The sequence below is a fragment of the Dipteris shenzhenensis genome, chromosome 17 (genome assembly GCF_047967505.1).
Source record: "Dipteris shenzhenensis isolate YYH24624 ecotype China chromosome 17, Dip_SZ_1.0, whole genome shotgun sequence".
NCBI lineage: Eukaryota > Viridiplantae > Streptophyta > Polypodiopsida > Gleicheniales > Dipteridaceae > Dipteris > Dipteris shenzhenensis.
Genome location: NC_141612.1, coordinates 36,358,155 through 36,374,580, shown reverse-complemented (window position 1 = coordinate 36,374,580; position 16,426 = coordinate 36,358,155). Strand labels below are relative to the sequence as shown.

At 43.0% G+C, this 16,426-nt stretch overlaps 1 protein-coding gene across 4 annotated transcripts in view; it reads right to left on the bottom strand.

The window, feature by feature from the left end:
• Window positions 1-16,426, bottom strand: part of LOC147892054 (ARM repeat superfamily protein) — a 248,375-nt gene that overhangs the window by 221,227 nt on the left and 10,722 nt on the right. For all 4 annotated transcript variants that reach the window (XM_087388218.1, XM_087388216.1, XM_087388219.1 and 1 more), the window contains exons 3-6: window positions 13,816-13,870; window positions 13,526-13,669; window positions 7,188-7,259; window positions 6,834-6,924 (exon numbers count right to left, since the gene is read on the bottom strand). In XM_087388218.1, the coding sequence (XP_087244344.1) occupies window positions 6,834-6,924; window positions 7,188-7,259; window positions 13,526-13,669; window positions 13,816-13,870 (362 nt within the window). The remainder of the gene's footprint in view (window positions 1-6,833; window positions 6,925-7,187; window positions 7,260-13,525; window positions 13,670-13,815; window positions 13,871-16,426) is intronic.

Sequence of the window (16,426 nt, the reverse complement as noted above, 5' to 3'; positions counted from 1 at the left end):
AGCTCGGCAGAAGGGGGAGCCTCATCAGTTTCCCAATATGTTCCACTTTTATGGACAGGTCAGTGGTCAGAAGGTCCTTATCCTAGCAAACTCAGGCAGTTTCGAGGACATCATCCCTACCAAAGCAACTCAAAAGGCTCAGTTGCCTCTTACGCCAATGGAACCAATGACCTTGAATGGTGCATTTCCAGGGCAACAGATAGAGAGCAACATGCAGGTAGCTTCAGCCACTCTGAAGATCTCAGGGTGGGTACACAGTCGGCCACTCAGGGTCGCACCTACTCAAGCAGCGGATGTCATCTTGGGAGCACGATGGTGGCACCAGTTCGAAGTGACCAAATTATCAGCACCAAGGCTTGGATGTCAAAATCCCAAGCCATGGGTCCAAGTTCATCTATTGGAGCAAGGGTGTTCCACCTCGACCTTTGATATCAGTCATTCAAGGGGTTCGAGGCCGGCGCCAACAAGACACGGTATTACAACAGGCAACAGGGTTACACCAAGATCGGGATGCCTCTCTCAAACCCAATCTTCCTCTGTCCCTATCACCTATATGCACCGAGGAAAACCACAGGGAGCATCATCCTGGAATATTAACCCACAGCAAATATCCATACCAAAAGTCAGCACCAAATCCACGCATTCAGTACTTGCAGATCAGGATTCATGAGTTCAGCAACCATTTTCGCCTGGTCAACAGTCGGCATTGACCAGCCCACCAGGTCAACGGTCGGCGTTGACCAAGTCGGCCAGGTTGACCTATCAGCCTATAAAAGGGCAGCCTTTGGCCCTCATTCTTCATCCACTCCTCAGGCCTTCAAGCCTTCAAAGCAGCAAGAGTCAGGCCTCCCCGCAACAGACCAGCAGGGTAGCCTCAGCCTCTTCAGGGATCTAGCGAGGATTCACCTCCTCTAGGTAGCCTAGTCTTCTAGTTTTGTAGTGAGGGATTCAGTCCCTCCATACAGTTGTATTCAGCCCTTTGGGCATTCATTATTCAGTTGTATCTATTTCCTCTTCGGAGGTCCACTACATTCTCTCCCTCTGATTCTCTCTCTCGCATCCACAGCTCACTTTGTGTATTGAGTGCATCATCTTACAGTTGCAGTTAGTATTGGGCAGGAGAGAGAGTGAGGATAGTCTATCTCCCGCTACAAGTCCCCTCATGATCTTGGGCTCTCCGGTTGTGGAGCCGGCGTAATGCAGCTCGCACATTCTATGCCATGAACAGCATGCATGTGGTGGGTCTCGGAAGGGAAAACATATTAGGTGGTGTCTGAAACGGGCATCATAGAGGATGTCGCATAGGTGTGCCACACATCAAGGTCTGTGATCAGAATAGGTGACTTCCCCTTAGACAGGAGTCCCCAAGCAAAGGTGGAGTCACACCTCTAAAAGACAGTAGATTTTTAAGATTATCTCTGTCGTCCCCATAACCTTCTCTGATGTGCGTGTAGGCTCTACATCTTAGGAGTACGTGCTGCCCATTTTCTACCTCCCCTGTGGGGCAGATTTTGCAGCTTCTTTCCACTATGGAGATCCTGGGTCTTGCCCATCTACCCTTATCTGCCTCACGATAGTACTGATTTTGCAGATTAGATGCCTTTTCAATGTTGATATGTCCAGCCCGAGGTATTTCTGCATTCCATAGCTATCCATTGAGTTAATTTTTTGTTTATAGAACTTCATTTTTGTTCCGGGGTTTTACCATAGTTTCTTTAGCATTTTCTATGTCATTATCCCCCTTATTTCACATGCATCTTCTAGGATATCAGCGGATGTTATACCCCATGATTCCATCCACTTCATTCCCTCTCTATACCAACCCACGATTTGTGTAGCTTCCATTGCCTTGTGTGGTATCCTACTAGCATCCATCTTCTCAACTTTGTTGAAGTAAGCCATAAATTGACACAATGTTTCCCCTTCTAAAGTTATCCTACATGTTTCAGGTAGTAGGATGGGGTAGCATGTCTACGCCTTAACCCCTAACTCTCCTATCAAGAAACGTTTATGTAAGTTACTATCCTTTTCCAATATATCCTAGAAAGCCTAGGTGCCCAAGCGGGGATCCGTAAAAGTTTACTATCTCCACATACAAAAACTCTCTCGTTTCCTATTTCCACATATGCAACTTCTTGCAATTATTTTGGAAGCTATATAGAGCTTTCACACCTCCCAAGATCCTCCTTTCCATGCATGCATTCCATTTGTAGTTGTCTTATGAAATCCAATCCTAAATATTTATATGTGTAGACTGTTTCCAGGGGCTCCCCCTCAAATGTGACATCCACTTGTTTGTTACGTGTCCTAGTGACCATTGCCTTTGTCTTACCTATATTGACCTGCACTCCTGAGTGTTTGCAGAATTCTCTCAGTGCATGCAAATGTGCTTGCAAGCTATCCTTTTTCTTTGCAAAGAATACCACATCATCTGCATAGATAAGGATTAGCAAAGCATACCCTGCAATCTGAACACCTTCCTTGCTAGGCATTCTCATCCACTCTTCCAACTCATCAACAAAAAGACCGAAGAGTGTTGGTGAGACAGGACAACCTTGCTTTCTATGTCACTCCTTATTACAGCTTTCCCCTAAAAGCATGACCCACCACTAGCGGGTGTCCTAACACAGCTAGAACTCTCTCATAAAGTCAGTATGTGGCTTCTCTGAGTTCTTGAGGGACTTTCATCTTTTCCAATCTTCCTCATAGCCTCTTACAAGACATTGTGTCGAAATCTATGAAACAGCCGTAGACAACCTCTTTCTTAAGTTTGGCTCAGTTAGTTGCAGCCCTTGTGGCAACCAGATGATCAACCGTTGAGTACTTGGGATGATTTGCCTGGGATGACGCCCTCGCTTGTTCCTTTGCCCATTTGCTGATTTTTTGCTGAAGGATAGGCCACATAATTTTGCCATGAGAGAGAGAGAGAGAGAGACCATCATAGTGTCATGAGTCCAGGGATTTCTCTAGATGTGTAGGTATCAGCACGATCGAGGTCCGGTCTATTTCAGCCCTCCTTAGAGGTGAGCACCAGAGACGAGGCCTCACCCTTGACGTAGCCATCGGATACAGAGATCGAGGAGACCACACCCTCCACCGCGTCGACGACAGACACAGATACGAGAGCTCCTCGCGTCTCATCAAAGAGCCACCAGGTTACCTGGATATATAGAACCTGAGCATGTAATAGGAGCATTAGCTCTGAGCACCTGATACAATTCTGATATTTTGCTACTCTACTATTTTGTTCACTAGCTTAGCACTTTAGCTTTCAGCAAGGGCTTAGTGAGCCCTTTGCTTCAGCCCTTAGTGGCTTGTATGAGTTACCTTTTGGTTTGGCATTTTGTCTCATAGGCCCGCGTGGCCTCCTGCAGATGTTAATACATCTTTCTTTCTTTCTCTCATCTATCGGTGCACCATCAGTCGCTTTATGCCACCACAGCCTCTTGCATCATTGACCCCCCTCAGATTTGACTTTCGGGTTGTTATGTTAATCCTACAATATATCCTTTTCATGTTTGACCAACGTCACACAGTTAGACAACCAAGTCCAACACCCTTTTGGTGTTTGAACCAAACATGTTTGACCTCACTCAAATTAAGTTGACAGTAGTCAACTGGCATGAAATCAGGACATGCTCATTTTGTTTGAGTACTTAGGATCCACAAAGATCTTCTGACATTGGTTAGTAAAAGTCAAACCAGTTCGACCAACTCACCATTGCTCGAAATGATTAGATGCTCAAGTAAAGGAAGTCACCTATATGATTAAAAGATGTCACCACGGTCGCTTTGGGACGATATAGGTAGCCAAGATAGTCACTTCTTTGCAGTGTCCATCAAGGGTTGACCTTAACATTACAGATAACTAACACCCATGTGGTGAGGTTTGATGCCCTAACATGGGCATATAAGAGCCTTTGGAAAATGGTGCACCCAAAAGTTAACCCACGGTAAGGGGCATGATAACATTTGGCATTACCTAGATGGGTGCTGAGCAGCTTGTGTCCTCACAGTTTCAGGAAGAGGCTAGAACATGACGATGAATAACCAAGGTTGAGGTCATGAACTTCCATTATACACGACTACAATCAAGTTTGACACAACATTAGCTGACGATAAGAGAGAAAATTAGGGGAGAAAGTTCAAGGAATGCTCGTTAAGTTGCAAAGGGCGTGCTTTAGAAGAGAGAGCATACTCAATGATCTCATAATAGCATATAGCATGAATGTTTACTCCAAGTTGATGTTACAAATGGGTCCCTCGTCCTTTTAGTGTACTAGGCCTGGGATATGATTAAGGCCCACGGGACCAAAGTATATATGACCCATGGCAGCACAATATACCATAGCATGATGTACATGGGATATAGTCACACGGCAAAGACAACAGCTTTAAGCGATACCCTATCTCTAGAGTGATAGAGCTCTGAACCACACAAATGGGCAAAACAAAAGAAGAGAAACCACTAAAACCACCCCTGTAAGAAGTCCTGAATATGAGATCCCAGGATGACAAGCAAGGACAAGCAGCGTAAACACCAGTGAGACATCCCTGAATCTTGATGAGCATAACTGTGCAAATAGTCTCCAAAAGCAGCCTCCAAAGTGTAAATTCAGGTCAAATGGTGCTCTCTCTTGTAGCAGCAGTCACTGCTGATAGAACTGTGTACACACCTCTCTTCATAAATTACACCACCAAACCTGCCAAAAAATAAGACCTATATGCAGAGAAGGTAGTGGCCACTTGGATTACCCATTTACAGAAGGCCACCTCAATCAAAAGGGAAGCTTTTTTCTTACCTGTCCCCTGTGAAGAATACCCATGGCTGTCTTCCATTCCCCCCAGGATCAAAGCTAGGGGAGTCATCATTTACATGGATCTTCATTATCATAAAAATCTCCATCTACTTACACACCACATTGATTGTCTTCATCTCTATGTCTCTTCATAGTGACTGGCTGAGTTTATTTCTGAGAGCTAGGCACGTTTTTCTACTAAATATTTTCAGGTGCTGATTAACATCCTCCTCATCCGAAAGGTATGTATCCTCAAAGTTCGCACTGTCTGGGCAATCAATCACTGATCGCTTTCAGAACCCTCCTGGTCTTCAGCATGATCCCCATTATCAAGCTCTTCACTAACTTTACCGTCACACAGCCTTGACAGGCACTCCAACATCTTTATTGTTTGCCTGCTATTTCTGCTGGATATATTATCTGTAATTTTGGAAAGGTTCCTTCAAAGATACACCATTGATTGTAATTGATAACCCATCTTCCAAAACTTGAATTGCATTTTTATTCTGTCATAAGAGTCCTCATGAATTTGATTACTTTCAAGTTCCTGACTATCATTATCACAACTTTGATAAGCATCCATGAACATATGCAGCTCTAATGGACATGCAGGAAATAACTGATGCTTCTTTTCTTCATGCTTAGGTGACTAAATCCTGTACTGAACATCTTTAGACCTTTGTAAAATGACGCATCCTTACGACCATCTGTACAGACATAAGAAGAACATTGTCATGGTCATTAAATAGAGGCACATGGAAACGTTGTGCTATTGATCCTTGCTTCGGTTATTTTGCCCTGAAATAGTCATAGAGTAAGCTTGGATGAGCAGATACGTTTTGTGCATAACCACAAACTTGTGGGTACTCTCTTCAGGCTTTTTGGTACCACTGTCATGCAAGAGAGTGCACGCAATAAGTAAGAAACCTATCCTTTTTACAGCCCATATCATGTGCAAATGTTTCATCTAATCAACCTTTGCTTGATGTATCTTGTTGCAGTGACTTCCCATGTGGCATCCAAACCTAATGTGTACACAGCAGAGTCTCATGACCCTCATTCTTACACTGGTACCATGTCCCTGTGCTCTCCTCATATGTGTGCTTACAGGTGGGACAACAGACCTTATTTTCCAACAGTGGCCACTCTGGCCTTGTTCTACACATCTGCTAAAATGCACAGCCCCCCTTGCCATGTCACGTGCACGTCATTTTATGAATTTCAGGTCCTTAAAACACATTGCAGCACATGGTTCTTCCTCCCTTAATCCATGGTTTTATCCCATAAATCCATGGTTTCAACTTTCCCATGATCTGACGTGCCCACACCTCCACCCATCCATAATTATTTCAAAATTATACCACCTATAGTCCTAGGCATATTAAATACGCCATCTTTAATATTGGCCCACAAAAAGGAGATCTAGTTGTCCGATTTAAATGAAGTCCCTAATTAAAATGATTCAGGTTCTCTAATAGAAGGCCATTTTTTTGTGCCATTCATCACAGCAATAAGACAACTTCAATTGCATTGTCTTTGCAAGCACTAAAGAGACAAAGAAAAATAATCCCAGCATCTGAAGTGGGCAGCTTCTATTTTATTGCTGCAGGCTTTACTTAAGCTGAGCATTTTGAGAACTCTTATCAAAAGAACTCCTGAAAATAGTGAAACAACTCGGAAATAGTTAATTGATACCCTTTGCAAAGGATTTAACTATGCCTCCTCAACCTGACAGAACATAGACAATGCCTCCTTGTCATAACCACCTATTTTTCCATGAAATAGTAAGCAGCCAAACGCCAGAATGATAAGAATTTCTGCATGCATAGTCATAGGACTCAGGAATTCCTACCGCATTCTGAACAAACAAGATTTCAAAGGAAGAAGCTCTACCACTTTACAAGACATTTCAAAAGAAAGAAAAGGGAGCTGAAATTTATTTCCAATCTTTATATAAATTTCCCGCATTTAATAAGCCCAAGAGGCAGTCAAGTCACGAAGCATGCCTTTTAAAAGGCTAGTCCTATAGCATACCTTCTGTTGAGGCAAATTCAGCGAGAGTTTGAACAACAGCTGATGCAGAAACAACACTCCCAGTCAACTGTAAAAATACTTCATCCATCATCTGCACAGCATTGCAAATTGTTGAGTACCCGGTATAAGTAATTTAATATACTCATTCTGAAGACACTTGAACTGCCTGTCTTGACACCGGTACATTCCATCCCATATCAAAATCTTTGAACCATTCAGAAATGAATTTTGAAAGAAGAAACCCATAAAGCTAGGTATCAGCAGGCACACCTTCCTTTGCATAAAACAGGTTGCAACGTTTAAAAAAGGGCCACCTGGCATTCAATAACACATGAAAGAAATACGAAGTCATACCAAGTCAGGCAGGCGTGACCCTATTGCCACAATGAGTCCTGAGGCAGCCCTCTGCCATACAGCACTGATGTCCTGCACCAGAAGAAGCCATTCTATGTGATCCACTTGCATTCTTGTATTTACTTGCTGATAATCACAAACAAAATAAGGAAAAGGTAAACTCAAGGACAACTGTTCAAGCAGTTCATCAAAGAGAGTATATAAGACAGACATTTTAACTGTAAAAAACATAATCTGCATCTTTTGTGTCAAAAGCCTGTCTGCGAAATTTGTTCCAGATGTTATTAGCCAACAGGCTGCACAGACGTCAATGTTGAAATTCTGATCCATGTCAAGAAAGGTACTACACGTAGGATACAACTATTCAAACTTGAGGAGCTGAAAGAGTATCTTGATTCACGAAGGGGGCAGCAGTCCATGGAACCCACGTTTACTACACAACTGATGTAGAATCAAAACAAAAAACTTTTCCACAATCACATAAAGGGAAATGCATCAAATACGATATCCCCATCTACCTCATATCCCCCCTTTCCCATCCCATTCTAAATTTGTTAGGCCCCACACCCTCCCCTTCTCTCTCACTCTCTCTCCATTTGCATTATGTCCATCCATTTTAGGTGAGGACGTCTTTCACTGTGAATCAGGAAACAGCTCCGATGGAGATATCATTCTTCTCCATTGCATGACATTATGACCATTTTGCAGAGCACATGCTATGGTTGTGCTCAAACTAGTAAACAAGTCAAATCCAGTCGTGCTCATTTGAGAACATATCTATAAGATGATTTATAAGTAGTTGCAGTTTTTGATAAGATTCACAATCTCCCATTCTTATCTTCGATAAGTTTATTTTCCCTCAGAGAAAAGAAACTTTTATTAATAAACTCCTTAGTGACATGGACACCAACACCAAGGAAAATATAACTCCCCAATAAAGGGTAGAATATAAAAACACAAAGACATCCCCCTTGCTGGCGGCTCTATGAGGGATTACCTCATACAAAGGGCTATTATCCCACCATCTGTGAAACAAAGGAAAGGGCCTAGCTCCGATATACTAATAAAAGCCTCCCTCCTGAGTCTAGCACAATCTAAATCTCCCTGGAGTCTATCCCATCTAACTCTGACAGTACGAATGCTATCTAGCCAAAAATGCTAGCCCATGTCTCCGAGGCTGATGTGCCTGCACCTAGCTGTCCATATGTACCAGGCAATGACACTTGCCATCAGCTCCCATCTATGACATTGTCCATGTGTCCACCCCGTCTCATTGAAGTCTGGAGTAAAGATGAAGGTCAACTCCTGCTCTCTTGAATTCCATTGTATCCACAAGCAGGTCCTCTGACTGGAACCCAGGCCTCCACCCCCCAAGTCACCACCATCTCAACTTGAATCCCCAGGTCACCACAATCTCATCTTGAATTCTAGTGACACGGCTAAGTTTCTTAGATACAATTAGAATATTGAAATGGTCAAGACCAAAGAGAGGAGTAACGTTAAGAGGAGGATTGAAAGAGGCCAATGGGTTGTGAATGAGGTCCCACATTCCCTAACTGGATCATTGAGAAAAAGCAACCAGATCTGGATTACCCTTCACCGTTGGTTCGAGAACTCGAACTAAAATCAACACTTCTAGCACGAAGCAATTGGAATTCACTGTTGTTCAGCGGTAAACAGGGCTGAATCTTCCATACCAGATTTCACCAAAATTCTGTAAATCAAATCGCTTGGACTCTATTCACTGATTTTGTGGCAGATTGGTTTGGCTGAAGCAAGCTTGACTGATTTACAACCAATCTGCAGCTTTCTTGGTTGGATCTTTTGCGTTGAACATCTCCCTTCTCCAAGTTGATATTGTCCCCTTTAATCTAGAAGTACTTTGGATCGTGAACGTAAAACAATGAACAAATGCCACTAGAAGTGGGTGTTGCATGTAAAAGCCTTCGACAATTGACTCGTAGTTTCTACTACCAACATGATGAATGCCACCAATTGGTATTTCTCCCATGAAATAATTAGGATTCCTTTATTAGATTGACTTTGGTTAACTAGAATAAGCTTTGTTTACTTTTTCTTTGCATTGGTGGAAAAGAACTGAGGGCATGCCCACAACGGACTAGCATCAGTCCAAGAACTAGGAATACATGCATTTTGCTAACCTTTAATGGGTTAAAGTGTTGGTGTTTGTTAGATTCTTGATTGAATAGTAGAAACTAGTTCCATAATGGAAACATCATAGCTTAGATCTTGCCGAGCTTGGGATAGTATAACTGAAAATAAAGACCTGTGATCTTGGCCTTGCCATAGTCTTTCCAGATCATGCTTGAACTATCAACATTCTCTTGTAATTCATCACCGACATGCGTCTTTGCCGGTCATAGGAATTAAGCTTGAACTATCAACATTCTCTTGTAATTCATCACCAACATGCGACTTTGCCGGTCATAGAAATTAATTCCATAGCTCCATATTTCTTCGGCATATTTTTCTTGCCGTGTCCAATACTTGGAGTAAGAATGCTTCAAGATCATGGGAGTATAATTGTGATAACTAATCAAACCAAGTGTACACGAAAAACAAAGAAAAATAACACACTTCTTTTCTTGTATTGTAGTACGAGGGTTAGATCTTTGAAAGCAAACTAAATAAACATGAAAGAAAATACTTAGCTTCAGATGTTCAGCAACATCTTTGAAACCACTCGTCCAATGACAAGCCTCATGCTTTTCAGTTTTTTAGCACTTCTGCTCAAGATCTTTGAAGGAAAAGGTATGGTCTTGTATGAGCGGCCATAGAAAACTTCGAACCCCATTGCATGAAGGGGTTCAACTAAAGAGAACCATCAAGTTCATCTCTTGGCTGATGATTTCCATGTATATATCTATCACTATCATATGTGTATTTCTCAATATCTGCAAAAGATGTCCATATTCCTTTGCACTGACAAGACTGCAAGTCTACAATTAGCTTGAAGAGTTCTCATACAGGAGGGAACAAGTAGCTTGGAGATTTGAGGACAAGCCCCACTTGAGGGTAGTTTATTCTCAGTTATCGCAGTTGAAGACATGAATATGGTTTTATTCCATTGTGACACAATTATATGCTTCCAGTTATTACCTCTCAGAGGATTTCAGTTATTCTGTTTTGTTGTTTTCTTATGGAGCAGTCACCAGGAAAAGTGACAAGGCTGAGCTCTAATACCACTGTAACCATCTCTGAAACCTCCAAAACCCATCCTAGGACTGGTTCACAGCAAAGACAGGTGCTAGAAGACAGATCGCAGCAAATAAAAGGACTCCCAGGTGGGCTGGAAACCAATATGAAGCAAGGGTTCCACCTCTGGATCAATTCGCACAAAAGGGCTGGCGCTCGATTGATCTGAACAATGCTTGGGGAACGCGTCCACATTCTTCTCTATGTGGCAACATTTTATGGTCATCATTGGCCAAGACAGGATTTTATCATTCCACCGTTTTCTTTATTTGGAAGAATTCCTATGGTTTCTCATGATTATTACGGCCAAAGTGACACAGTTTTATAGTTTATCGGTCAGTTATTTGTTTTTGGAAAGTTTCAGAACCCTCCAAATTTGTAGCTGGCCAGCACGGTAAATGCTTGGTAGGAAGAAGACCTTGAGAATTGGGAGCAATCGTGCAGTAAATGGAGACCATTTCAGAACAGTTTTTTCCAAAGCAATTCCAAGAAGAGGTTCACCAAACTTGGAAACCATAAAAAGAAGAAAAAGGAAGGCTCCAAGATATATATAAGGCTAAGTATCTCTTTTATGTTGATAAAGTTTGTCTCATGACCTAACCCTTGTATGGCAACGCAAGAAGAATATGGAATGTTTTCTTGAATTTGTTTCAAGGAGACACTACTCATAAATGCGAAGACTTTAGAGCCTGATGTGCTCCAATATTGGTGCAAGTGATTATTGGCCAAGTGTTTTCTTTCTCTTATTTGGGAATTCAAGATGCAATTGCAGCCAAAGAAGCCAAAGGGAGATGCAGAACCCTTAGAAGAAGCAGCCAATTGTATTACTGGACTCTTGAGGTTATCTGCACAAGGAAGACGTTAAGGCACAATATGGAAACACTGATAAATTTCTATCTTTAGAGTCTTATGACTATTTTGGAACACTTTTTTCCCACCAGCATAAATGGCAAGAGTCAAAGCCTGTGAAAGGCAAAGAAGAAGCAATTAACTCCACAAGAAACAAGGCATGGATTTGCCAAGAAACAAGGTATGGATTTGCCAAGGAAAGACAGGCCTATGGCTGCCCAGTGCTCTTAAAGAGCACGAAATGCCAGAGAAAAACACGAATCTCTGCGAGGAAAGAAACTGTTGCAGATGCAGAAAGAGGGTCATGTGGCCGCGTAGTGCCCTAAAAGGCCAGTGGGTCAAAAGAAGCAAAGAATGCCACAAGACCGATCTAAGTTAACCATCAGTCGTTACTAGATTCCAAGAGTCACCTAAGGTGAAAGAGCCACCAACTAGAACAGATTGTGTACCGCACAGAGAAGAAAAGCACCCAAAGGCAAGCTTACCCGCAGGGATCTTGCCAAGTACCAAGCAATTGATGCCAAGAGAGGAGATCTTCTTGAAATATCCTCAAGTTTTACAGCAATAAAGTTATTTTCTTAAAGCCAGTTGTACTAAAGTTATTTTCTTAGAGCCAGTTGTACAAAATTATTTTCTATTGCAATAAAGACCTTCGGCGGCAGGGGGTTCGCGGGGGGGGGGGGGGGGGCGGCGGGGCGGGGGGGATGTTGTTGCAGCCTTTCTTTCTGGCCCCTAGTGCGATGTTTCTCCTCCTTCCCTTCTCTCCCAGTTCACCCTCTTTGTTGCGAATTATTCCAAAAGCATGTGCACGCGTACCCCAAGCATTGTTCGGGTCAATCTTGCGCCAGCCCTTCCATTTCTGCTTGCATGAATTGATCCAAAGGTGGAACCCTTGCTTCAAACAGATTTCCAGCCCCCCTGGGAGTCCTTTTATTTGCTGCAATCTGTCTTCCAGCACCTGTCTTTGCTGTGAATCAGTCCTAGGATGGGTTTTGGAGGTTTCAAAGATGGTTACAATGAAACTCCACATTAAGTCCTCCAGCAAGTAATTGAATCGCATTGCCTGCAGTCAGCTCCTCATGAAAACATCAATGTTAGCCGATATGGCTTCAGTAGCCAGTAGCAACCTTTAGCAGCTTGTGGAAGAAATACCCACGAGATGGCGCAGCTTCAATAAGAACCTCAGGACGGAAATTCATGAAATGCTACAAATGGCAAGGAGAAGCAAAAGGGAGACCTGTATAGCTCTGATATCAATTTTGGAATCAGGGGATTACATGATGGAGACAAGAGATGAGGCAACTGTGGCCGGTGTTGATAGATCCAAGAATGAAGTACAGTCCACCTCTTTTGTAGGTAGAGGGGGTGCCTTATCTTCCTACACTGACACCTCATAGGTGAGGTCACACACACCTCCCTCACCCATGACATATGGCTCACATAACTTGGGTGACCCATCTACTCCCTGACTCATTCACACCAATACCGAGTGAGGGACACTCGCTCTAAGACTCACACATAGGCTTCGATATACAACCGTTATTAGTACCTGCCTAGGGTCTTTTCTTGTAGAATTAACACAGATCCCAATTTCCTTGTTTGAAGTCAAACTTTAAGATGCTTATTACCATGATGCTTGAAAACTGTCTACGAAAATGCAAGGAGCTTTTAGTGCCTAATGGGCTTGCTTGGTCCAAATCATATTAATTCCATCAGTCATTTTGGGAAACCCAGAGACAAAATCCAAAAACCTAGGTCGCGACATTGAATTTGGGATCTCTATAAAAGATGAAAAGCCTGACTCTCTAGTTTATGAGAAATATAAGTCAGCTATAAGCAAGCTAAATGGTATGTCATAGAGCGTACTGCTGACAGCATCTCAGAATTCTGAAATAACTTTAGAGCACTTCCTCTTGGAGACTAAATTTATCAAGTGCATTTCAGTTTTCCTTTCAAGGATAAATTGGGTATAGGGCTAGCAACCATGGCCACTTGAAATGGTTTTGAGGGGGGTCGACAAGATGTAAAGACCACTCCTGGAACTGCAAATTTAATTTAGGGTGGCTCTCTAGCCTTGTTTCTAGTTCCTCTTTCCCCTGGAAGCAGGATGAATCAGCTTTCTGGACAAGGCCTCAATGTAATAATACTAATACAAGCACAGAATGCATTATGTCCTCCCACTGCAAAATCTCACCCACATCTTACTAAGAGCGATGCACTCACGTTTAAATTTTGAACAGACAATACATAAGAGCGCTTACTTCTGTTCATACCTTGTTACTTGTCATTTCCATAAGAGCAAGCTTTGCAATTTTCCGCATAAGTCCAACATCAAGCTCTTGTTGCTCCATCACGCGAACTGTGTGCGCCATTATTCGAAACACATACGAGTGATGGCTGACCATCTGACTGGCTCGCTTTTTGTTCCAAAAAACGACACTTGTCATTGTAGAAGAGGATATACAAAGCTCTGTATTATTTCTTTTTTTGTTAAGTTCACATGACTTCCTGATGCAATATACACAATCCTTTTTAATAAAATCCAACAAGTTTTATGCATTACCCTCCTGACTGTACGAAGGCTTGTCATGCAGCAGTCTAAAACAGTCCTTGAGTTCCTGCAATAGCACAAGCCCAAGACAAAAAAAAAACGATTGTTAACATCACATTTCCAAGCCATTGTTAGAATCAATTCCAGTAGTCAGCTTTCCTTCTTCACTGCTTGCAATGAGTGTGAACACATTTATCATCATATAAAAGAACAAAACCTTACCTATCTCAGCTGCGAGGCTGTCAAAACTCAAAGTCTAAATTGCAGAAAGTTGATGTGCAATCACCTCAGAATTGGTTACTAGTAAAGACATCAACTCTGAGACAATTTACTTCTTCTCTCCCAAGCAAAATGCCTCAATATTGCACACGTGTGTGGGGGAGCTACCTCTCACATACCTTGACCTACAGTGAGAATAGGTCTGGGAACTGGTACCACAGATCACCCAAGACACACACAACAATTATTATATTGTGATGTGAACATCAACGATGTATGTAATGTAACATGTACTTTTGTAGTGCCTGCACCATCATGCATTTCGCATGGCTGGTAATTATGATTCATACTCGGATGTATTGTTGGATAGGTAAGATAATTGATGCCTATTGCCTAAAAAATTCACTCACTTTGGCCGCAGTTTCACAAATCACAAAATCGCCCATCTATGAATTGCCCCTAGGTAGTTCAAACTGGCTATGCCTATATTGAGCATCGCAAACTTAAACAAAATACGTAACTTATTGCTGCAAAAAACTCAAATCATTAATCTCTATCTTCGTGGCATTCCTATCACGTTATGTCCCACATTAACTCTACCTAACTTAGTGTTTTTAAAAGACTCTAGTTAGCTTGTATCTCAGCCTGTTGCAAAACTTGGACCATACTTTAGAAGCATTGTTTAAGGCCCGCATAGAAGAATCTTGAGCATAGAGATCCTCTAACTTGGACCACCATCGTACCGATACACAAAGCAGGAGATGCAATGGACACTAGGAACTACCGCACTCTTATGATTGGCCACACTTTGATCGGTACTGGAGAGGAAGATCAAAGGCCATACAGAGGCTCATGGGCAATGGGCACTAGGGCTGGTAGGATTTCGGAGACAGCACTCCCTAGACCACATCTTCACCCTAAGGGCTATCATTGAGAAGGCGAGGTCAAGACTTCAAAAAGTCTACGCTTGCTTTGTAGACTTTCAGAAGGCCTTTGACACTGTTCTGCGATGCCCCCTAATCAAAAGGCTACAGAAGATGCAGATTTAAGCGATTCTGATTTAGGGAGTGATGAGCCTATACGAGTCCGTCAAGGGGAGAGTTCGCGTCCCAGGAGGTCTATCAGATTGGGTTGAGAGCATAATCGGGGTGAAGCAGGGATGCCCCCTCTCACCGACTCTCTTCGGGCTCTACATTGATTAGATGACATCTTTTATAGACCCCCTCAGAGGCTAGGGATCACTACTGACTGACCTGATGATATCGATACTACTATATGCAGATGACATAGTCCTCCTATCATCTTCAGCAAAGGGATTACAGAGGCATCTACAGGCCCTACAGGGGTTCTGCAGAGAGAGAGACCTAACAATCAACCTTGGAAAATCATAGTGCAATCCTACACATACCTAGGGGCAGTATTCACAAGGCCAATTTTCACAATGACCCATGTAGCTAGAGCACGACTCACATGAGGGCGAGGTGCCTTGACCTGTCTACAGAGATAGTGTTTCCATACGCACTTCCAGAATCCACTCGACGAAGGGTTGGCTTTTCAACACTCTAGTGAGAGCGGCTGCCATGTATGCAGCACTTTCTGAGGGAGTGATGTTCCGGTGGCAGAGTGGAGGAGATTTGAGCGGCTATATGTGACTATGAAGTCTAGGATGTCTTGGAGTGAGCTCTCAAATCCTCATCAAATACTACACGCACAGTTCGCCATGACACCCTCCAGGTTGAAGCCATCTTTCAGACAGTGACATTCCTCCATAGAGTTTGGGCCCTACCCCACTAGAGATTACGGAGGATGGCACTAGAGACATCCAGGCGACTACCAGAGAGCAGGGTTGATACGTATGGTATGCATGCATTTCAATTTGGTTTGCCAGACACGGTAGCCAGATGCACTGGCTTCCCCCCTTTCAGTACAACATGGATGCACCGCCAAAGTCAATTCCAAGAGATGAGATTAACCATATCATATGGTTAAATCTCCTCGAGCTCCATACGTCTCGGACTTGGGGAGGAGTTCCCCACCTATCACGACCACTTCTTGAAAATATTGGAGGATGGACTCGTCATTAGACCCTGGTACCTCGAGGACAGAGGAGTCTCACATACACTAAAGATCGCCATAGGGTAGATGCACACCCAGCTGAAGATTGAAGTAGGGAGAGCGGCAGGGATCAAGGATCTACAGGCTATGCACGTTGGAGGAGGTCGAGACAGAGGAGCATTTTCAATGCACCTGCCCAACCTACTATGAGAGATATCGCTGCCTCTTCTAGGAGGGGCACGGCTTTGGTCCACTCTCACGACTGATGCATTTCCATGACCAGGTCTGCTTGGACTCTATCTGATTGAGATTCGACAACATAGAGAGACACTACTCCGACAAATTAAAG